The sequence below is a fragment of the Salvelinus sp. IW2-2015 genome, linkage group LG4q.1:29 (genome assembly GCF_002910315.2).
Source record: "Salvelinus sp. IW2-2015 linkage group LG4q.1:29, ASM291031v2, whole genome shotgun sequence".
Lineage (NCBI taxonomy): Eukaryota > Metazoa > Chordata > Actinopteri > Salmoniformes > Salmonidae > Salvelinus > Salvelinus sp. IW2-2015.
This window is the reverse complement of record NC_036842.1, coordinates 72186787-72203496: the sequence shown is the minus strand read 5'-3', so window position 1 is coordinate 72203496 and position 16710 is coordinate 72186787. Positions and strand designations below refer to the sequence as shown.

At 40.3% G+C, this 16710-nt stretch overlaps 1 protein-coding gene across 1 annotated transcript in view; it reads left to right on the top strand.

Moving 5' to 3' along the window:
- Positions 1–16710, top strand: part of LOC111962491 (diphosphoinositol polyphosphate phosphohydrolase 3-beta) — a 28461-nt gene that overhangs the window by 3943 nt on the left and 7808 nt on the right. The window contains exons 2-4 of the mRNA XM_023985612.1: positions 8573–8683; positions 14449–14493; positions 15023–15110. Coding sequence (XP_023841380.1) covers positions 8573–8683; positions 14449–14493; positions 15023–15110 — 244 coding nt within the window. The remainder of the gene's footprint in view (positions 1–8572; positions 8684–14448; positions 14494–15022; positions 15111–16710) is intronic.

Here is a 16710-nt window from a genome sequence, read left to right as displayed (position 1 = left end):
AGTGTTTCCTAAACTCCTTTCTGGGGACCCCAAGCGGTGCACGTTTTGGTTTTTGTCCTAGCACTACAKAGCTTATTCAAATAATTAATTCATGATCATGTTTTGATTATTTGAATTAGCTGTTAGGTGCTAGGGCAAAAACCAAAACGTGTACCACTTGGGGTCCCCAGGACTGAGTTTGGGAAACGCTGGATTACACGTTTGAAGGTAGAGGCGGTTTATCCACTCTCCGACGTTGTCTTGTCAGGTATATCCTAAAGTGTTGGGGATTTGGGCCTGGTCTGGGATGAGCAAGTATGTCCTTTGCTGCCAGCTCATTGAAGTAGAAATCACATCCAAATTCAGGTTAATGATTGCTATTCTGATGTCCAGAAGGAAACATGATGTACAAAAAAAGTTAAGGTCAGCGCAAGAAAACACACAAAATAGCACAATTGGTCAGGACCCTGTAAAAACTGATTTCMTGGCTGAATTAAGGTTTTATTAAACCTTCAAAAGAAAAACATTTCTCCCTGAGCTTCATACGCTGTATGGGCCGCTAATACAGGAGTAGTTTTTTGAATATTTATTTTTCTACTATTACATTTTTACATTTTTATTTATTTATTCKGATTTGTCTGGGGTGCTGCACCCCTACTTCCTGTGGSTTTGCGTGGGGAAAACATTCTGAATCTCCTCATTGCCCCCCAGCAAAATGTGCCTACATTTATGCTATTGTATATATGTGTACTTCACACTATGTTGAGGTAAAAAACTGAGTATAATGCTTGTATGGATGCCAACCCAAATACATGTTAATATCATCATCGCCAATCAACTGCATTACAGTTAAAAACAACTTTGACTACCACCACCGATCCCTGTATGCTAGCTATGCTACCAGCTTATCCGAACAGGAGTTAGCATTTAGCAGTCGCTTCTTCTAAATCTGAAAAGGGACAACTTCTAAATGTTATGCAGTGAAAACAGCCAAATATATCAAAATCGGACTTTAGTAACCACATTGTGGGCCTGTTACAATCATGACAGATTCGACAAATATCCACTTTGTTAAATCAGGTTTGTTGAATGTGCGCCAATCCGGCGTCTTCCTTCTGTCCCCCATGGTCTGCGTTCCATTGGCCTCTTTACCACATGTATCAGAGTCACGTTATTTCCATTGATACAGAGAGGGAAAGAGAGAGAGTAATGCATGCTTTGATGCCATCTAGACTTATACATTTCTTTGTCAACATAAGTTTCATTGACATGTGTAAGCTATGCTTACTCAAGGCATGGTTTTAATAAACAAAAACAACTGTGCCCATTTGGAAACAGTGTCAGACTTAGGCTATGTTATTTGGGCATATATTTTACCACCTTTTTAGACCATTGAGGAACAAATAAGCCTACCTACTGTAATTGCATTCTGAAGCTGTTATGCGATTTGTCCTGTTTCATTGCATTGGTAACAAGCTATAATCACTTGCCTCCAAAATATGATATGATAGCCTACCTCTGTCTATAAATACTGGCCCATTATTAAATAATGTATTTGCAGTCAGTCAGGGTGGTGTTGGCTATTTAATACGGGTCCCTCTAGGCTTCAGCTGTTTTGGTTATATTGTGCAGGGTCGGTACCATGTGAGTGACACCACACATGTTAATGTGATCTCTATGCTGAGGCACCACAATAAACAAAGGCAGCCTGTACTGTACTGTATGTACGCAGACCACACACACACACACACACTGTTTAGGATTTAACATGGGACTGAAGTGGTAAGAAAGGGAGCATCTTGGATCATGACTACTCTGCCTGGGGACAAGACCCTGTCTGTCAGGCCTGCATTTGATTGGGAGAGCCAGGGGGGCCAAGGGATGAGTGTTACACTGTGCTAAATACCCAGTAACCTGTCAGCTGCAATTTATAGAAACGCTGCGGCAGAGGCACTAGCTGTCCCCTGTCAGATTCCCTTACCCACCTCCTCTCTCTCGCTCTCTCTCTCTGATACACACACACACACACACACACACACAACCAACCCACCCACTCACTCACTCTCTCTGTTCCTCTCCTTACTTGTAAGGAGCAGATACCCATAGACTTCCAGTCATTGTGCTAACACTTYTATTGGCTCTTGAAACTACCTCTAACTTCCTTCATACTGGACACAGAGACATACAAATGGTATCCACTAGTTCATCTGGGGAAGTAGATAAAGTGCCTCATTGTCAAAATCCCAAAGTATCACTTCAACTATAGGAGACCTTAGCTGCAACGTGTCTGTAAGTTGGCAGGGTGACAGGGTGTATACATGTATTACTCACATTAATACAATGAAGATGTGTGGAAATTCCTCCTTAGTGGCATAGATCTCTATTCTCTGAGAACATGCATCTGAGGAGCCATTTTCATTCAGAGATGGGGGKATTAGATGTGTAGCCTCCCCCACAGAATGGATTTTACACTTCTTTAAAAGACAGAGACAGTTTTGTTGTAATCAAAGATGCATACCATTTGACTATCAGGAGGAAAAGCAAATGAAATTGAGCTCTTTTACCATAAGTAGGCAGCTTGGTTAAGCCAGGCTGAATGCTGCACTCACCATTGTTTCAGTTCAAGTGAAACAACTGTGAAACGAAACCACTGAAACCTTATGACAACAAGGCCTTCACACCGGTGTGGATTGGATCAGGACTGGTCATTCAGCTGCTCTGTTAAGCTGTTGTGGTTTTCATGCAGAAAGGCAACTGCTGATCCAGTACTTTTGCAGTGTGTGTGTGTGTGTGTGTGTGTGTGTGTGTGTGTGTGTGTGTGTTGCCGCCAATGTTCCAGCAAACACCTTAGGCTTTGGGTTTATACAGAGTTAGTGTGGGTGAAACCTCTGTTTCTGTGGCCAATTCTGAAAGGTAGTGTCACACATCCTGTTGCACGATAAGTATTTATTTCAATAATCCCAGCCTATAAACAGCAACTCCTTATGATCCTTTAGGTTGTAATTTTATAGTTTGCTAATTCACAATTTCATCTGTCCAAGGTTCACTGGGTCTATTTTGGTCACCTGARAGCTCCTTGTAATTCGAATTGAGGGTTATTCTATGGTTATCTAGGGATAGAAATGACGAGGTCATGTTAAACTGTGTAAAGTTATCAATAGCCAATCTACAGCATTTCATACCATAATGGTGTAATTTTCCAAYTGACTCATTCTCAATTTTGTGCAACTCTGGGGTGACTTTCAGCAACATTATCTTAGAGGTCAGGCATTATCATTAGCAAGTCCTCTTCAGAATCTCCCAAGCCCAYCCCCACTTTTTGCTAAATATCCGTGCAGGTAGTACAATACTTTTAGCAACTYCTCCTGTCCTGGGTCCTTGATTTTATTGTTTAGTTGGTAATTCATTAGTTCTGGACAATGGTCTACAACGGTCAGTAAAGCTGATGTTAAATCAGTTCTTTATGACAGAAGCTGACTAGGGGCTGGGGGGATGCAGGAGCCAGAGGATGCATGTGCTCTTTGAGCTCACATATGGTGGAGTCATTCCATGTCATTTCAGCAAGCCATGATACCCACCATCTCAGATTGTTATAAAATAGTTTATGTAGTTAGAAACAGGTAATATTGGCATTTCTGAAACATTAAGCTAATTTATTGCACCCAAATTGGACATTTTAATTTATAGGATTCAGATAATATTCAATAAATATAGTACCCAACATCAGATTTGGACCAAATTCTTCTAAAATGTAAAAGCCATCCACGGACCCCCCCACACCCCATGCCATCCCACCCCAACAACCAGTATACAGACTGACTTTTACATTTTAGCAGACGCTCTGCTAAGGGCACATCGACAGATTTTTCACCTGGTCAGCTTGGGGATTCAAATCAGCGATCTTTCGTTTACTGGCCCAATACTCTTAACCGCTAGTATCAGTTCTTTATGTTTGACAAGTAGTATGAAGCTGCGACTTGGAGTTTTACTTCTCCATACTATGTAATGTATTCCCTGTGAATCTGGTTTACCACTAGATGCTGCTGGTCCTGCTATACCGTCACACTCATCATTTTGTCTGGTCTCTTGTGTTTATTAAATAGATCATAACATTTTCTTTGCAACTTTGGGTAGACAACCAATAGATTTGGCTTGTGATGAAAATAAATTGTGTGGTCATCCTCACAGTTCAAGCCAGTCCTCCAGGAAAGKAAATCAGTTTGTCCTTCTTTTACTCTTAATTTGTGTCCAGGACAAGGCACCTTTGTGTGTAGTTTATTCCCTTTAAAAAAGATCTGGATTAGTAGTTACTGTTACACTCTTCCTGGTGAACAACCAAACTATTAGGCTACAGCAGTTCTCTAATGGTTTCAATGTTATTGTCTCTAATGGTCTTCAATGGGAAAAGTCCCAAYCACACACTACAGTTTTGCAATTGTAATAGTATTGAGTTGTGTTGGGTAAGACTGCTGTGCAATTCATTATTTATTAGGCTTGTCACAACATTTTTGTCCCTAGCCCATTTCTCTAACAAAGTGTTGGGCTTGTAGGAAAAGTATTGATATGAGAATTGCAGAGAGCAGCCACTTGTTGGACTATTCAAGGAGAGTTGGGCTGAAGCATTAGGTTGCAGAGAGAAGGACAAACTGAATTGCTTTCATGGAGGACTGGCTTGAATTGTGAGGATGACCACACAATGTATTTTCTTAATGAGCCAAATCTATTGGTTTTCTACCCGAAGTTGCYAAGGAATTGTTGTGATCTATTTAATAAACACAAGAGACAAGCAAAATGGATAAAATAGTGTGGCTGTCTGTAGTTGGCTTTAATTCCCCATGTTTTTTGATTCCTCACYTCTTACTCATTGGTAGGAAGAAATCAGATGTTGAGTACTATATTTATTTAATATGATTTGAATCCTATCAATTAAAATMGTCAATTTGGGTGCTATCAATGAACTAKATTTCTCAGAGATCAAATTATATTTCAACAAAATAATGTTTAAGGAATGCTAATCGTATCTGTTACATACTACAGAAACAATTTCAGAACAATCTGAYATGGTGGGTGTCAAAATCCTCTTTCTTGTGCTTTTTGAGCTGGAACGACCTGGTGGGATCTGGGAGGCATCCACACGTGGCCCTCTTATGTGAGTCAGTGTGATGCCAGATGGGGTTGAAGGTCATGGGACTGAGGCACCAGAGCGGTACCCTGTCTCTCTCCCTTTGCTTGTCTCTGGTCAGTTTTTAAACATAGACTTGTTGGTATGTTTCCCTTAAAGGAATAATCCACTCAAAAACTATATTTTGGTATTTCTTTCAAATGTTTTGCATGTCAAAGCAAATTGTAACTTTCCACATCATCATGATGATGCAAAATGCATCATATAATGCAAGACACAGCATCATGATGATGTGGCAAGTTACAATTTGCTTTTTGAAAGTCCTATATCTTGAAAAACGTAATTGCTGACATACAAAATATTTTGGGACTGTATCAACAGTGAACTGATGAGTGGATTGTTCATTTAAGATTATAAATCTTTGTCACAATGCAGACATTGATTGTAAAGGCAGCCCCTTTTTTTTGTTGATAACTGTCAACTCCTATTTTGTTGTAGACTAAATCTCGAATTCTGGCTTTCTCATGTTTGTTCAGAGAGCTGAACGAGACTTGGAAGTATAGCAACACAAGACAAGTTGATACTTTACTAACTAACCTTGGGGATCGCTGAAAAGGACAAACATGCACAGAACACTTCCCTGATTATGTCTATGGTRTTACTGTCACCTCTCTGTCAAAATAGATACCTGTTGAACAGGGTCCTCTGAGGATGCTTCTGCCACTGGTACCTCAGAGCCCAGGTACCTAAGTCATTTTGGTAATTAACTGAAAATCTATGTCAATATACCCTAACTTTGGTAATTTATACTTGAATAACTGAAGAAAAAAAATAATATATAGAATTCATTGTCTATGACTTTCTAGCCGGATAGACCATATGGTTCAAGAGAAAATAGCTTAATGAATGAAAAAAGCATCTAATCAACAATGGCATTATTTTCAATTAACTCTGCAACTCTTCCAACTATTGACTTTTTTCACAACCTCCACCAGTTTGACGCCATGCTGAAACCCTCATATTCAACACCAATGGTATTCTCAAAATGTATTGTTTATATTTAGGACAATGTTTTACAGCTTTGTCATTCAGTTTTTATTTTAAAATCATTTAAAATTTTATTATTTCATATATTTTACGTGACAATCTGAAGTACCCAAAAGTGCCACTAAATGTGATAGATAACATAAAATCCTTGAAAGATGCCAACATTCTGGTAGTTTACTGGTAAACTAAAAGTGTCCAGTAATATACCCTCCCTTTGCAAAATACAGTACCCTGCTGCTATCTGACTCTCAGCCATCTGGTTAAACGCCATGGGCCATTTCCATGTAAAAGGACACATGAGCACCAACGTGAAATTCATAGGAGCATATCAWATTCGGTGTCAAATTAAAGCTTRGAGTCTTTYTTTTTGGGAAATGAAGGGCATAGATGCATTTTTAACAATTTTCCATCTTAAAAATTAGGCATATGTAATGGATTTGATTTTTGGTCAAACAGATGGAAAAGAGATCTTGGAAAATATCTACCAGAAAAAAGTCTCAAAAAGTATTAGAAATACATCAAAACACAATAATGTTGAAGTAAATTTCCAATCTGTCCCTTACCCCATCATGGCCACCTAATCATCCCCAGCTTCCAATTGGCTCATTCATCCCCCCTCCTCGCCCCTGTAACTATTCCCCAGTTTGTTGCTGTATTTGAGAATGTGTTCTAGTAAAGAATCAAGTACAAAAATAGAAAATATCTACAATGAAACGGAATTACTGCATTTGAATAGGCTACAAAGGGAAATTATAGTGGTCACAAACCACAGCTGGGTCACCTGCTAATGTCCTCCCATCCACTGGCATACTGTTATGTTCAGCTCATAACTGTTTTCTCTCTCTCTCTCTCTCTCTCTCTCTCTCTGTCTCTCTGTCTCTCTGTCTCTCTGTCTCTCTGTCTCTCTCTCTCTCTCTCGTTAATGTTACCTATATCTTACTAACACCTACCCATGAGCCCCATCTTTTCCCATTAACTGTAAACAGCATAAGCACCCACTGAGCACCGACCGACACCAGACATCCATGGACATTTGAAAAGTAGTTGAAATTTGGTCAGTCCACCCTGGCCTTGATTTTAATGTCCACAGAGGACATTTTTTGGGTCGGTCTGGACCGGCCTTGATTTCAACGTCCACAGACATTGAGTTTTGGTCTGTACTGGCCTTGATTTGGCCCAAACATAGACGACCATGATTGGTGACCGGAACAAATCTGAACCAATCACAGACGTATATGTTTCACAAATTTGGACAGTACAGTGAAGCACAGTAGAGTACATTACAGTACAGAAAAGTAAAGAAGAGTAGAGTATTGTACAGTAAATAGTTACTATATTGTACTCTACTGTCCTGAACTCTACTGTGATGTACTCTACTGTACTGTAATGTCCAAACTTGTGAAACATCGACATCTATGATTGGTTCAGATTTTGTCTCGTTTGGGGGCCGAGCTCATTAGAATAATAGCCATTGTGTAGAATAATACCCATATGTAAAGGATAATATTTCTTATTTCTACCTTTGTGTACCTATTCACGATACATCTGAAGAGAAGGACATTCATATCCATAATTCGTCATTTCTGTGTAGTACATATCAGGGACCCATGATGTAATTCTGTTACCGTAATTCTGTTATGGGGTGTAAATCKACTTAATTTACTGTTGTTCAATAACTAAAATATATATTTTTCAAACTCAAGTTGTCATATCATAGCTGACACCCTATTATTTCTGCTGACATTTTTTTATCCTAATTCGGAGCAGATATTTAAGAGTTTTTGAAAATGTGGTCGCATAAAAACYGAGGGAGATTTTACATAAATCTCTTACCAAACTTTGCATCTGCACATACTCCAGTAAATGTATTCAAAGTAGACCTAGTGAATAGAGTTGATTTGTTAAACTTTGATATCAATGGTTTTTGTTTGGCATACATTTTAAAGTGAAAAATCRGAGTAATAATTCCGTTACCGTGGAATTGSCCCATGTTTATAAACCTGACCTGGACGACCATGTGATTGGCACAGAGCTGAGCTGGGGGTTCTTCCAATGGCAGCTTTTCCTGTCACAGACCCACCTCACCCTGGCAGGTGCGGCTGCTGGTGTCAGACATACAATATACTTTATGTCAATTGGCAGATACCCAGATGAAGGCTGTACTGCTGATCAATGTGTTGGTTAATATATGATAATAAAGAAGCATTTTCTATCCAAATTTCACTGTCCTCCTCAATTGAATATCCCTCTGAATATGTTTAAACTCCTCCACATCAAATGTATGCCTCAATTCATGCATCTTTTGTTGGACTGAGAGGTTGTGTAGTTAAGTATCTGCCTGGACAAGAAACTAGAGGCTTGCGGGCCGGATTCTTCCCACAAACCACTATTTGAGTATCATTGGTTTATTTTTACCCATTCCAGGTGTTGCTGGTGAGCAGCAGTCGGCACCCGGACCAGTGGATTGTACCAGGAGGAGGGATGGAGCCTGAGGAGGAGCCGTGTGGAGCTGCAGTCAGAGAGGTGTACGAAGAGGTGAGAACCCCCCCATAGAAATGTTATTATCCTAATCATCTATATGTAATGCACCAAGTTAGATAGATAGTTTCCTTGATAAATTAGTAGCACTGATAGACTTGAAGTGGAGATATAGTTTCAAAATGTTCTAGATTGAGCATGATGTACACTGCACAGACATCCAGTTTTCGCTAATGGTTTAGTGCAGGGTTCCACAACTGGCGGCTGTTTTTATTTACCCCTCCAGGTTTTCTCAGCATTTTTAAAAATTAAATATTGTTAAATACCAGTCAAAAGTTTGCACACGCCTACTCATTCAATGMTTTTTCTTTATTTTTACAAGAATAGTAGTGAAGACATCAAAACTATGAAATAACACATATGGAATCATGTAGTAACCAAAAAAACATTAAACAAATCAAAATATATTTGAGATTCTTCAAAGTAGCCACCGTTTGCATTAATTACAGCTTTGCACACTCTTGGCATTCTCTCAACCAGCTTCATGAGGTAGTCACCTGTAATACATTTCAATTAACAGGTGTGCCTTGTTAAAAGTTAATTTGTGGAATTTCTTTCTTCCTTGATGCATTTGAGCCAATCAGTTGTGTTGTGACAAGGTAGGGGTGGTATACAGAAGATAGCCCTATTTGGTGAAAGACCAAGTCCATATTAGGGCAAGAACAGCTCAAATAAGCAAAGCGAAATGACAGTCCATCATTACTTTAAGACGTGAAGGTCAGTCAATCCAGAACATTTCAAGAACTTTGACGGTTTCCTCAAGTGCAGTCGCAAAAACCATCAAGTGCTATGATGAAACTGGCTCTCATGAGGACCGCCACAGGAAAGGAAGACCCAGAGTTACCTCTGCTGCAGAGGATAATTTCATTAGAGTTACCAGCCTCAGATTGCAGCCCAAATAAATGGTTCATAGAGTTCAAGTAACAGACACATGTCAACATCAACTGTTCAGAGGAGACTGTGTGAATCAGGCCTCGAATTGCTGCAAAGAAACCGCTACTACACCAATAATAAGAAGAGACTTTCTTGGGCCAAGAAACACGAGCAATGGACATTAGACCGGTGGAAATCTGTCCTTTGGTCTGATGAGTCCAAATAAAAAATAAAAAAGTCCAACCACTGTGTCTTTGTGAGATGCGGAGTAGGTGAACGGATGATCTCTGCATGTGTAGTTCCCACCGTGAAGCGTAGATGAGGAGGTGTGATGGTGTGGGGGTGCTTTGCTGTTGACACTGTCAGTGATTTATTTAGAATTCAAGGGCACACTTAACCAGCATTCTGCAGCAATATGCCATCCCATCTGGTTTGGGCTTAGTGGTACTATCATTTGTTTTTCGACATGACAATGACCAAACACACCTCCAGGCTGTGTAAGGGCTATTTGACTAAAAAGGAGAGTGATGGAGTGCTGCATCAGATGACCTGGCCTCCACAATCACCCGACCTCAACCCAATTGAGTGGTTTGAGATGAGTTGGACTGCAGAGTGACGGAAAAGCAGCCAACAAGTGCTCAGCATATGTGGGAACTCTTTCAAGACCGTTGGAAAAGCATTCCTCGTGAAGCTGGTTGAGAGAATGCCAAGAGTGTGCAAAGCTGTCATCAAGGCAAAGGGTGGCTACTTTGAAGAATCTCAAATATAAAAMATATTTTGATTTGTTTGGCACATTTTTTGGTTACTACATGATTCCACATGTGTTATTTCATGGTTTTGATGTCTTCACTATTATTTTACAATGTAGAAAATAGTAAAAATAAAGAAAAACCCTTGAATGAGTAAGTGTGTCCAAACCTTTGACTGGTACTGTGTGTATATATAAAAAAAACATAAAAGACTAAAAAAGTTTTGCAACTGTTCCCAAGTATTTTCATGCATAATCGGGACACATGATTGTATACAAATGTAAGCAAGGTTTGAAATGATTGTTTTTCGTCAAAAATTATATCTGTTTGGGCTTGCAATCAATTTGCAGTCTACAAATATTTGTTTATTATGTTCCGACTCCCCGACCATCCACTCAAGATTTTTTTCCCCGTGGCTGAATCTAGTTGATGATCCCTGGTTTAATGAAAGAAGTGACTACTTGTTCACTGTTAGTTTGGACTGGAGTGGATGTTCTGCCGTGTTCTGCCACAGGGAGTCGTGTTGACAGCTGTTAGGAATTGAGCGGTGACATTTAGAGGCAGTGTCCAGTTACCCACATCTTCCTCCTCCTGAGATAGACATGTCCCTGAATAGGGTTAAATGAGTCGCTCCCCAACACAGGCTGTTGGGAGCTAATAACTCAAATGGTCCTCCCACTGTAATACCCTTCTGTCAAGTTCAACACATCCACTCCAAAGAACCACGTAATGGACGTTTAATTGAGGTTTAATATGTGCATGAGTGTCAGATTATTTCGATTTTATCACATAAATCAGTTTTATGATGTATATCCACGTGGTGGTTAAATATATACGATAAGTTCAAATATAAGACTTTTCACCCTGTTGAGCCCCCCAAAATAACATATTGGGTTTATCCCATCATAGAMCTGAAGCTAGTAGGGGCTTGTGTTTGTCATATGACCATGTGGTCCTGGTAACCTGGCCCTAGCCATGCAGACCTGGGAGAGATGCAGGAACTTAAACCAGAATGATGTCTCTCTCCCAGGATCATGTGAACAGAGCAAAGGGCTCCAGTCCTGGAATGTTGCAAGGTGTTAACAGGCTCTCCCAAAACAGTCAGCGGCCGGGTCACAAGAATCTTTTAATATTTGTTCTCATGCATATATCACAAATCTTTATATCCTAGTGCAGTGGTTCTCAAACTGTGGGGCATGCGGGAGGGGGAACTCACTCAGGCTTTCAACCTACTCTTGGAAGTTGTAATAGGTGAATGCACAAATTGGGTAGTGCATCATCAGTTTTCATCAGTCATTGCAGACCTCAGATAATTATTTATAACTTGTCAGAAATGTCTAGATCATCTAACCCATGTCAGCTAATGTTTTTTAGCTCGTTTCCTTTGCCCATTGATTTTGTTTACCAATAACGGAAGGGAGGCCCCGAGTGAAAGAGTTTGGGAACCACTGTCCTAGTGGACAGTATGATATCCACAAGGACAGTATGATGAGTTGGGAAGCAGTGGAGCCATTTCACATCAGCCATTTCATGTTGTCTGCTTTTTACCACAAATGGTTTGACAAGCAACATTAGGCTTATATATTAGCATGGTCACCAATCTATTTGTGTTGTCTTGCCAATTCCATCCCTGGCGTGTCATTGTTTGGCGTGACATGACAATGACAGAAATGTATTTGGTAAGACAGCACAAACTGATCTGGAACCAGGCTAACATTATAGTTATGATCATTAGCAGGAGTTCTTGGCCTTGTTTTTATATTGCTGACTAAACTGCTGAGCGCTTCAGTCGATGAGGCATGCTAGGATGGCATAGGTCCTCCTGGGGATCTTGTCTTGAGATGGGCCAAACCCCAATCAGTGGGTATACAGTGCATTCAGAAAGTATTCAGACCTTTGACTTTTTCCACATTTTGTTACTTTAAGCCTTATTCTAAAATTGATAAAATAAAACATTTTCCTCATCAATCTACACACAATACCCCATAATGACAAAGAGAAAARAGGTTTTCAGAAATGTTTGCAAATTTATATATATATATAAAAAAAACMTATTTACTAAAGTATTCAGACCCTTTGCTTTGAGACTCGAAATTGAGCTCAGGTGCATCCTGTTTCCATTGATCATCTTTGAGGTGTTTGTACAACTTGATTGCAGTCCATCTGTGGTAAATTCAATTGATTGTACATGATTTGGAAATGCACACACCTGTCTACATATGGTCCCACAGTTGACCGTGCATGTCAGAGCAAAAACCAAGCCATGAGGTCGAAGGAATAGTCCGTAGAGCTCCGAGACAGGATTGTGTTGAGGCAAGGATCTGGGGAAGGGTACCAAAAAATATCTGCAGCATTGAAGGACCCAAGAACACAGTGGCCTCCATCATTCTTAAATGGAAGAAGTTAGGAACCACCAAGACTCTTCCTAGAGCTGGCCGCACAGCCAAACTCGGGGGAGAAGGGCCTTGGTCAGGGAGGTGACCAAGAAACCGATGGTCACTCTGACAGAGCTCCAGAGTTCCTCTGTGGAGATGGGAGAACCTTCCAGAAGGACAACCTTCTCTGCAGCACTCCGCCAATCAGGCATTTATGGTAGAGTGGCCAGACGGAAGCCACTCCTCAGTAAAAGGCACATGACAGCCCACTTGGAGTTTGCCAAAAGGCACCTGAAAGGACTCTCAGACCATGAGAAATAAGATTCTCTGGTCTGATGAAACCAAGATTGAGCTCTTTGGCCTGAATGCCAAGCGTCACGTCTGGAGGAAACCTGGCACCATCCCAATGTGGTGGCAGTATCATGCTGTGGGGATGTTTTTCAGTGGCAGGGACTGGGAGACTAGTCAGGAGCGAGGGAAAGATAAATTAAGCAAAGTACAGAGCGCGCTCAGGACCTCAGACTGGGGCGAAGGTTCACCTTCCAACAGGACAATGACCCTAAGCACAGCCAAGACAACGCAGCCAGAGCCCGGACTTGAACCCTTTCGAACATCTATGGAGAGACCTGAAAATAGCTGTGCAGCGACGCTCCCCATCCAACCTGACAGAGCTTGAGAGGATCTGCGAAGAAGAATGGGAGAAATTCCCCAAATACAGGTCTGCCAAGCGTTTAGCGTCACACCCAAGAAGACTCGAGGCTGTAATCGCTGCCAAAGGTGCTTCAACAAAGTACTGCGTAAAGGGTCTGAATACTTATGTAAATGTAATATTTCAGTTTTTATTTTTAATACATTTGCAAACATTTCTAAAAACCTGTTTTTGCTTTGTCATTATGGGCTATTGTGTGTAGATTGATGAGGAGAAAAAATGATTGAATTAATTTTACAATAAGGCTGTAACATAACAAAATGTGGGAAAAGTGAAGGGGTCTGAACACTATCCCGAATGCACTGTACATGCAGTCCTCATCATGGGCAATGCTGAGACTAAGTTTTATGGGAGCAGAGACATGGTGTTCCCCTTTGGCTAGTCTGCTGGAATTCTGTCTCGGCATGAAAATATCCCACAGTCAGTCGATGTTCACATCTGGCTTTTGCAGGGGGTGAGGGTAGGGTACTGTCAAACCTGTTGCATTGTTTGAGGTAAAACATATCTGCCTTACAAAACAAGCACGTTCTTTAAGAGCACATACCTTGCTTGTGAAAACCACAATACATGGATTCATTTTTAGTTGTTATAATCTGTGATGTGTTAGTTATCCTATCATCAATTAAATAAATGTAGGCTATTTGTTTATGTAAAACATGTCACGCCCCTTGCTTAGTGAGTACCACTTCCCCTTGATTCAGCTCATACCAAGGTTCGAACTCAGGACCTCTGCCTCGCAAACACACGTGACTTCCCTCCTGAAGCGTCTTACTATTCAGCAGCACATGTGGGGACACTTCAGGCTGAGGAATCAGTTTCACAGATTTCCATCTGCTACATTTACATTTAGTAGAATTTGATTCTGTTTTCTGAAAATAATTGTCTTGCTGATGTTGATTTAACAGAAGAGTAGAACTCTACATGATATTGGCTTGTAACAACTTTTAAAAGTGATTCTGTCTTGTAATGTAGGATGTGGGAATGTATTGGTTTTATACTGGTGTTTATACAGTAGCTGACTGTCCTTTGTTCTAATCTGTCTGTGTCACTGTCCAGGCTGGTGTAAAGGGAAAACTTGGCAGGCTACTGGGGGTTTTTGAGGTAAGCCTCGCAAACTGTCAATCATCATGTCATAGCACACTGTAGCATAGCACTGTATATTACATATCATGCAACACATTATATCAAAACATTTCTCTCATTACAACATTATTATTAAGCCCTACTTCCTCATACCTTAGACCAGTGATATTCAAAGTCATGACCCCACGTGGGAACTGCAGTGGGGTTGCCACATAAAAAATGATATTCAGGGAACAAAAAATTAAGAGTACAGATTTAGTAAATGTATTTTATTGAGTATATGTATTTATTAGTTACTTTTGATACGAAAGACAAATGGAATGAATGCAAGGTTATTTGTTGATGTAAATAAACATTTACTGATTTCAAGGTTGTATCATTAGATTTGGGCTGGGGTGGGGTCGGTTTCAGCTGACCAAAAAATGGGGTCCCAGCTGAAAATACCACACACCACACCACAACATGTTTAAGCCCTGCATGCAATACAGAAACACTGTAAGGGTTTATTATGATATGAATCAGTCTGTCTGTTTGTCTGTTCCTGTAGCACAACCAGGACAGGAAACACAGAACATACGTCTATGTCCTGACTGTGACAGAGACCTTGGAGGACTGGGAGGATTCTGTCAACATCGGTAGGCCTCTACTGTACATGAAGACATCTGGTTAGGGAACTTCTACTGTACATGAAGACATCTGGTTAGGGAACACAATTTTCCCACATCTCTTTAGACCTTTATGCACGTCTTTTGTCTAAGCATTTCCTCTCTGACACAATTGGTGGGAAACTGGGAACTTCTGAGAAATTTAGACAAACAACCTTTTCTTACTACACCTACGCAACTACGTCTCTCTCACACCCCGGGCCCCTTTCACTCTCCCAGTCTGTGATGTTGACATCAAAACATTGGAACTCACAAACACATTTGTGCCTCATTAAACAAAAAGGTTTTGATCTCCTAAGCAGTCAGGGCCGTGAAATGAGGTTTGAGGACTGTTGGTTTGACTCCTGGGTACTTAACGCAAATCATCAGATGATATTTGCTAATTCCATTCATAGAGAGTGTATCAAAGTCAGGTTCATGTAAGAATCCCTTTGAAGAGAATTTGTATCATGAAAAGACAAAAGCACGAATACTGTTGGAGTTTGTAAGTTGAAGTGGCTCTTTGGGGGGTTCATGCATAGTACTCATGTTGTATCAAAACCTTTATTCTTTAGATAAGTAAAATTATTATTCATTTATGTAATTTGTCCAATGTTATTAATAGGGGAAAGAAATGTAACACTTTCATATTACGACTGTACAGTGCCTTCAGACGGAGAATCTGACTGTTGTTCTAAGTCAATATACAGGTCAGGATATCTGTTGGTCAAAGATCAGTGTCTCAATGCCTCAAGGACAGTTGACCCTCGCAAGGCCGATAGTCCATCATGGACCGGAATTCTTGGGAGCAAGAATTTCACAGTGTCATCACTATTCTTTGCATTTCAAGCTGCTGAACCATGAATTTGATAAATTTATTTTACGAGCTTTTTGCATAGGTCACATGTACATCACTGTTCTCTCCTGGGTGGATCTGTGGAACATCAAAGTGGAGCAGATGAGCCATGTTCCTAAAATGGCTACTGTACATACCAAATGATGTATGTGTCTTGGTTATCTTTTAATGTATTAAAAACAATTATCAGTGCCAAATAATCAATGATTTTGTATCTACTGACTGTACTATTGACTGATGTTCCAATCAATCAAAAGTCTAAATTGTAAATCTCAGCATTGAAAGGAGTTCAAATGAACCTCTTAAATGTAAAGTCCCCATATTTAGGAACCCTATTAGATGTTTTTATTCAATTCAGTCTGGTATGAGAACAGTAGCCCTATCTGCAAAAGCAGGGTGTCTGCGGAAATCTGAGTATCTTGGCTATTTATCTGTGCCTTAAAATCTTTGGTGGGATTTACTACCATATATGGGCATATGAATGTATAAGGGCAGGCCGAGCAGATTACCTCATTTCAAGATCCCGAGGTGTTCATGCTGATTGTATGGAGATTGTGACAGCCGGTTAAATGGCGTCCCTTGAGAAGGCAAGAACAAGATGTATGTCAGGAGAAGTGCAGTATTTTCATAAGGAGACATATACTTGGAATACGGAAGAGGAATGGAGGGAAAAAGAGAGGCAGAGGAGGTCTAAGAGAGGAAGAGGTTGCGATTGAGTCGGTTAAAAATGGTGGA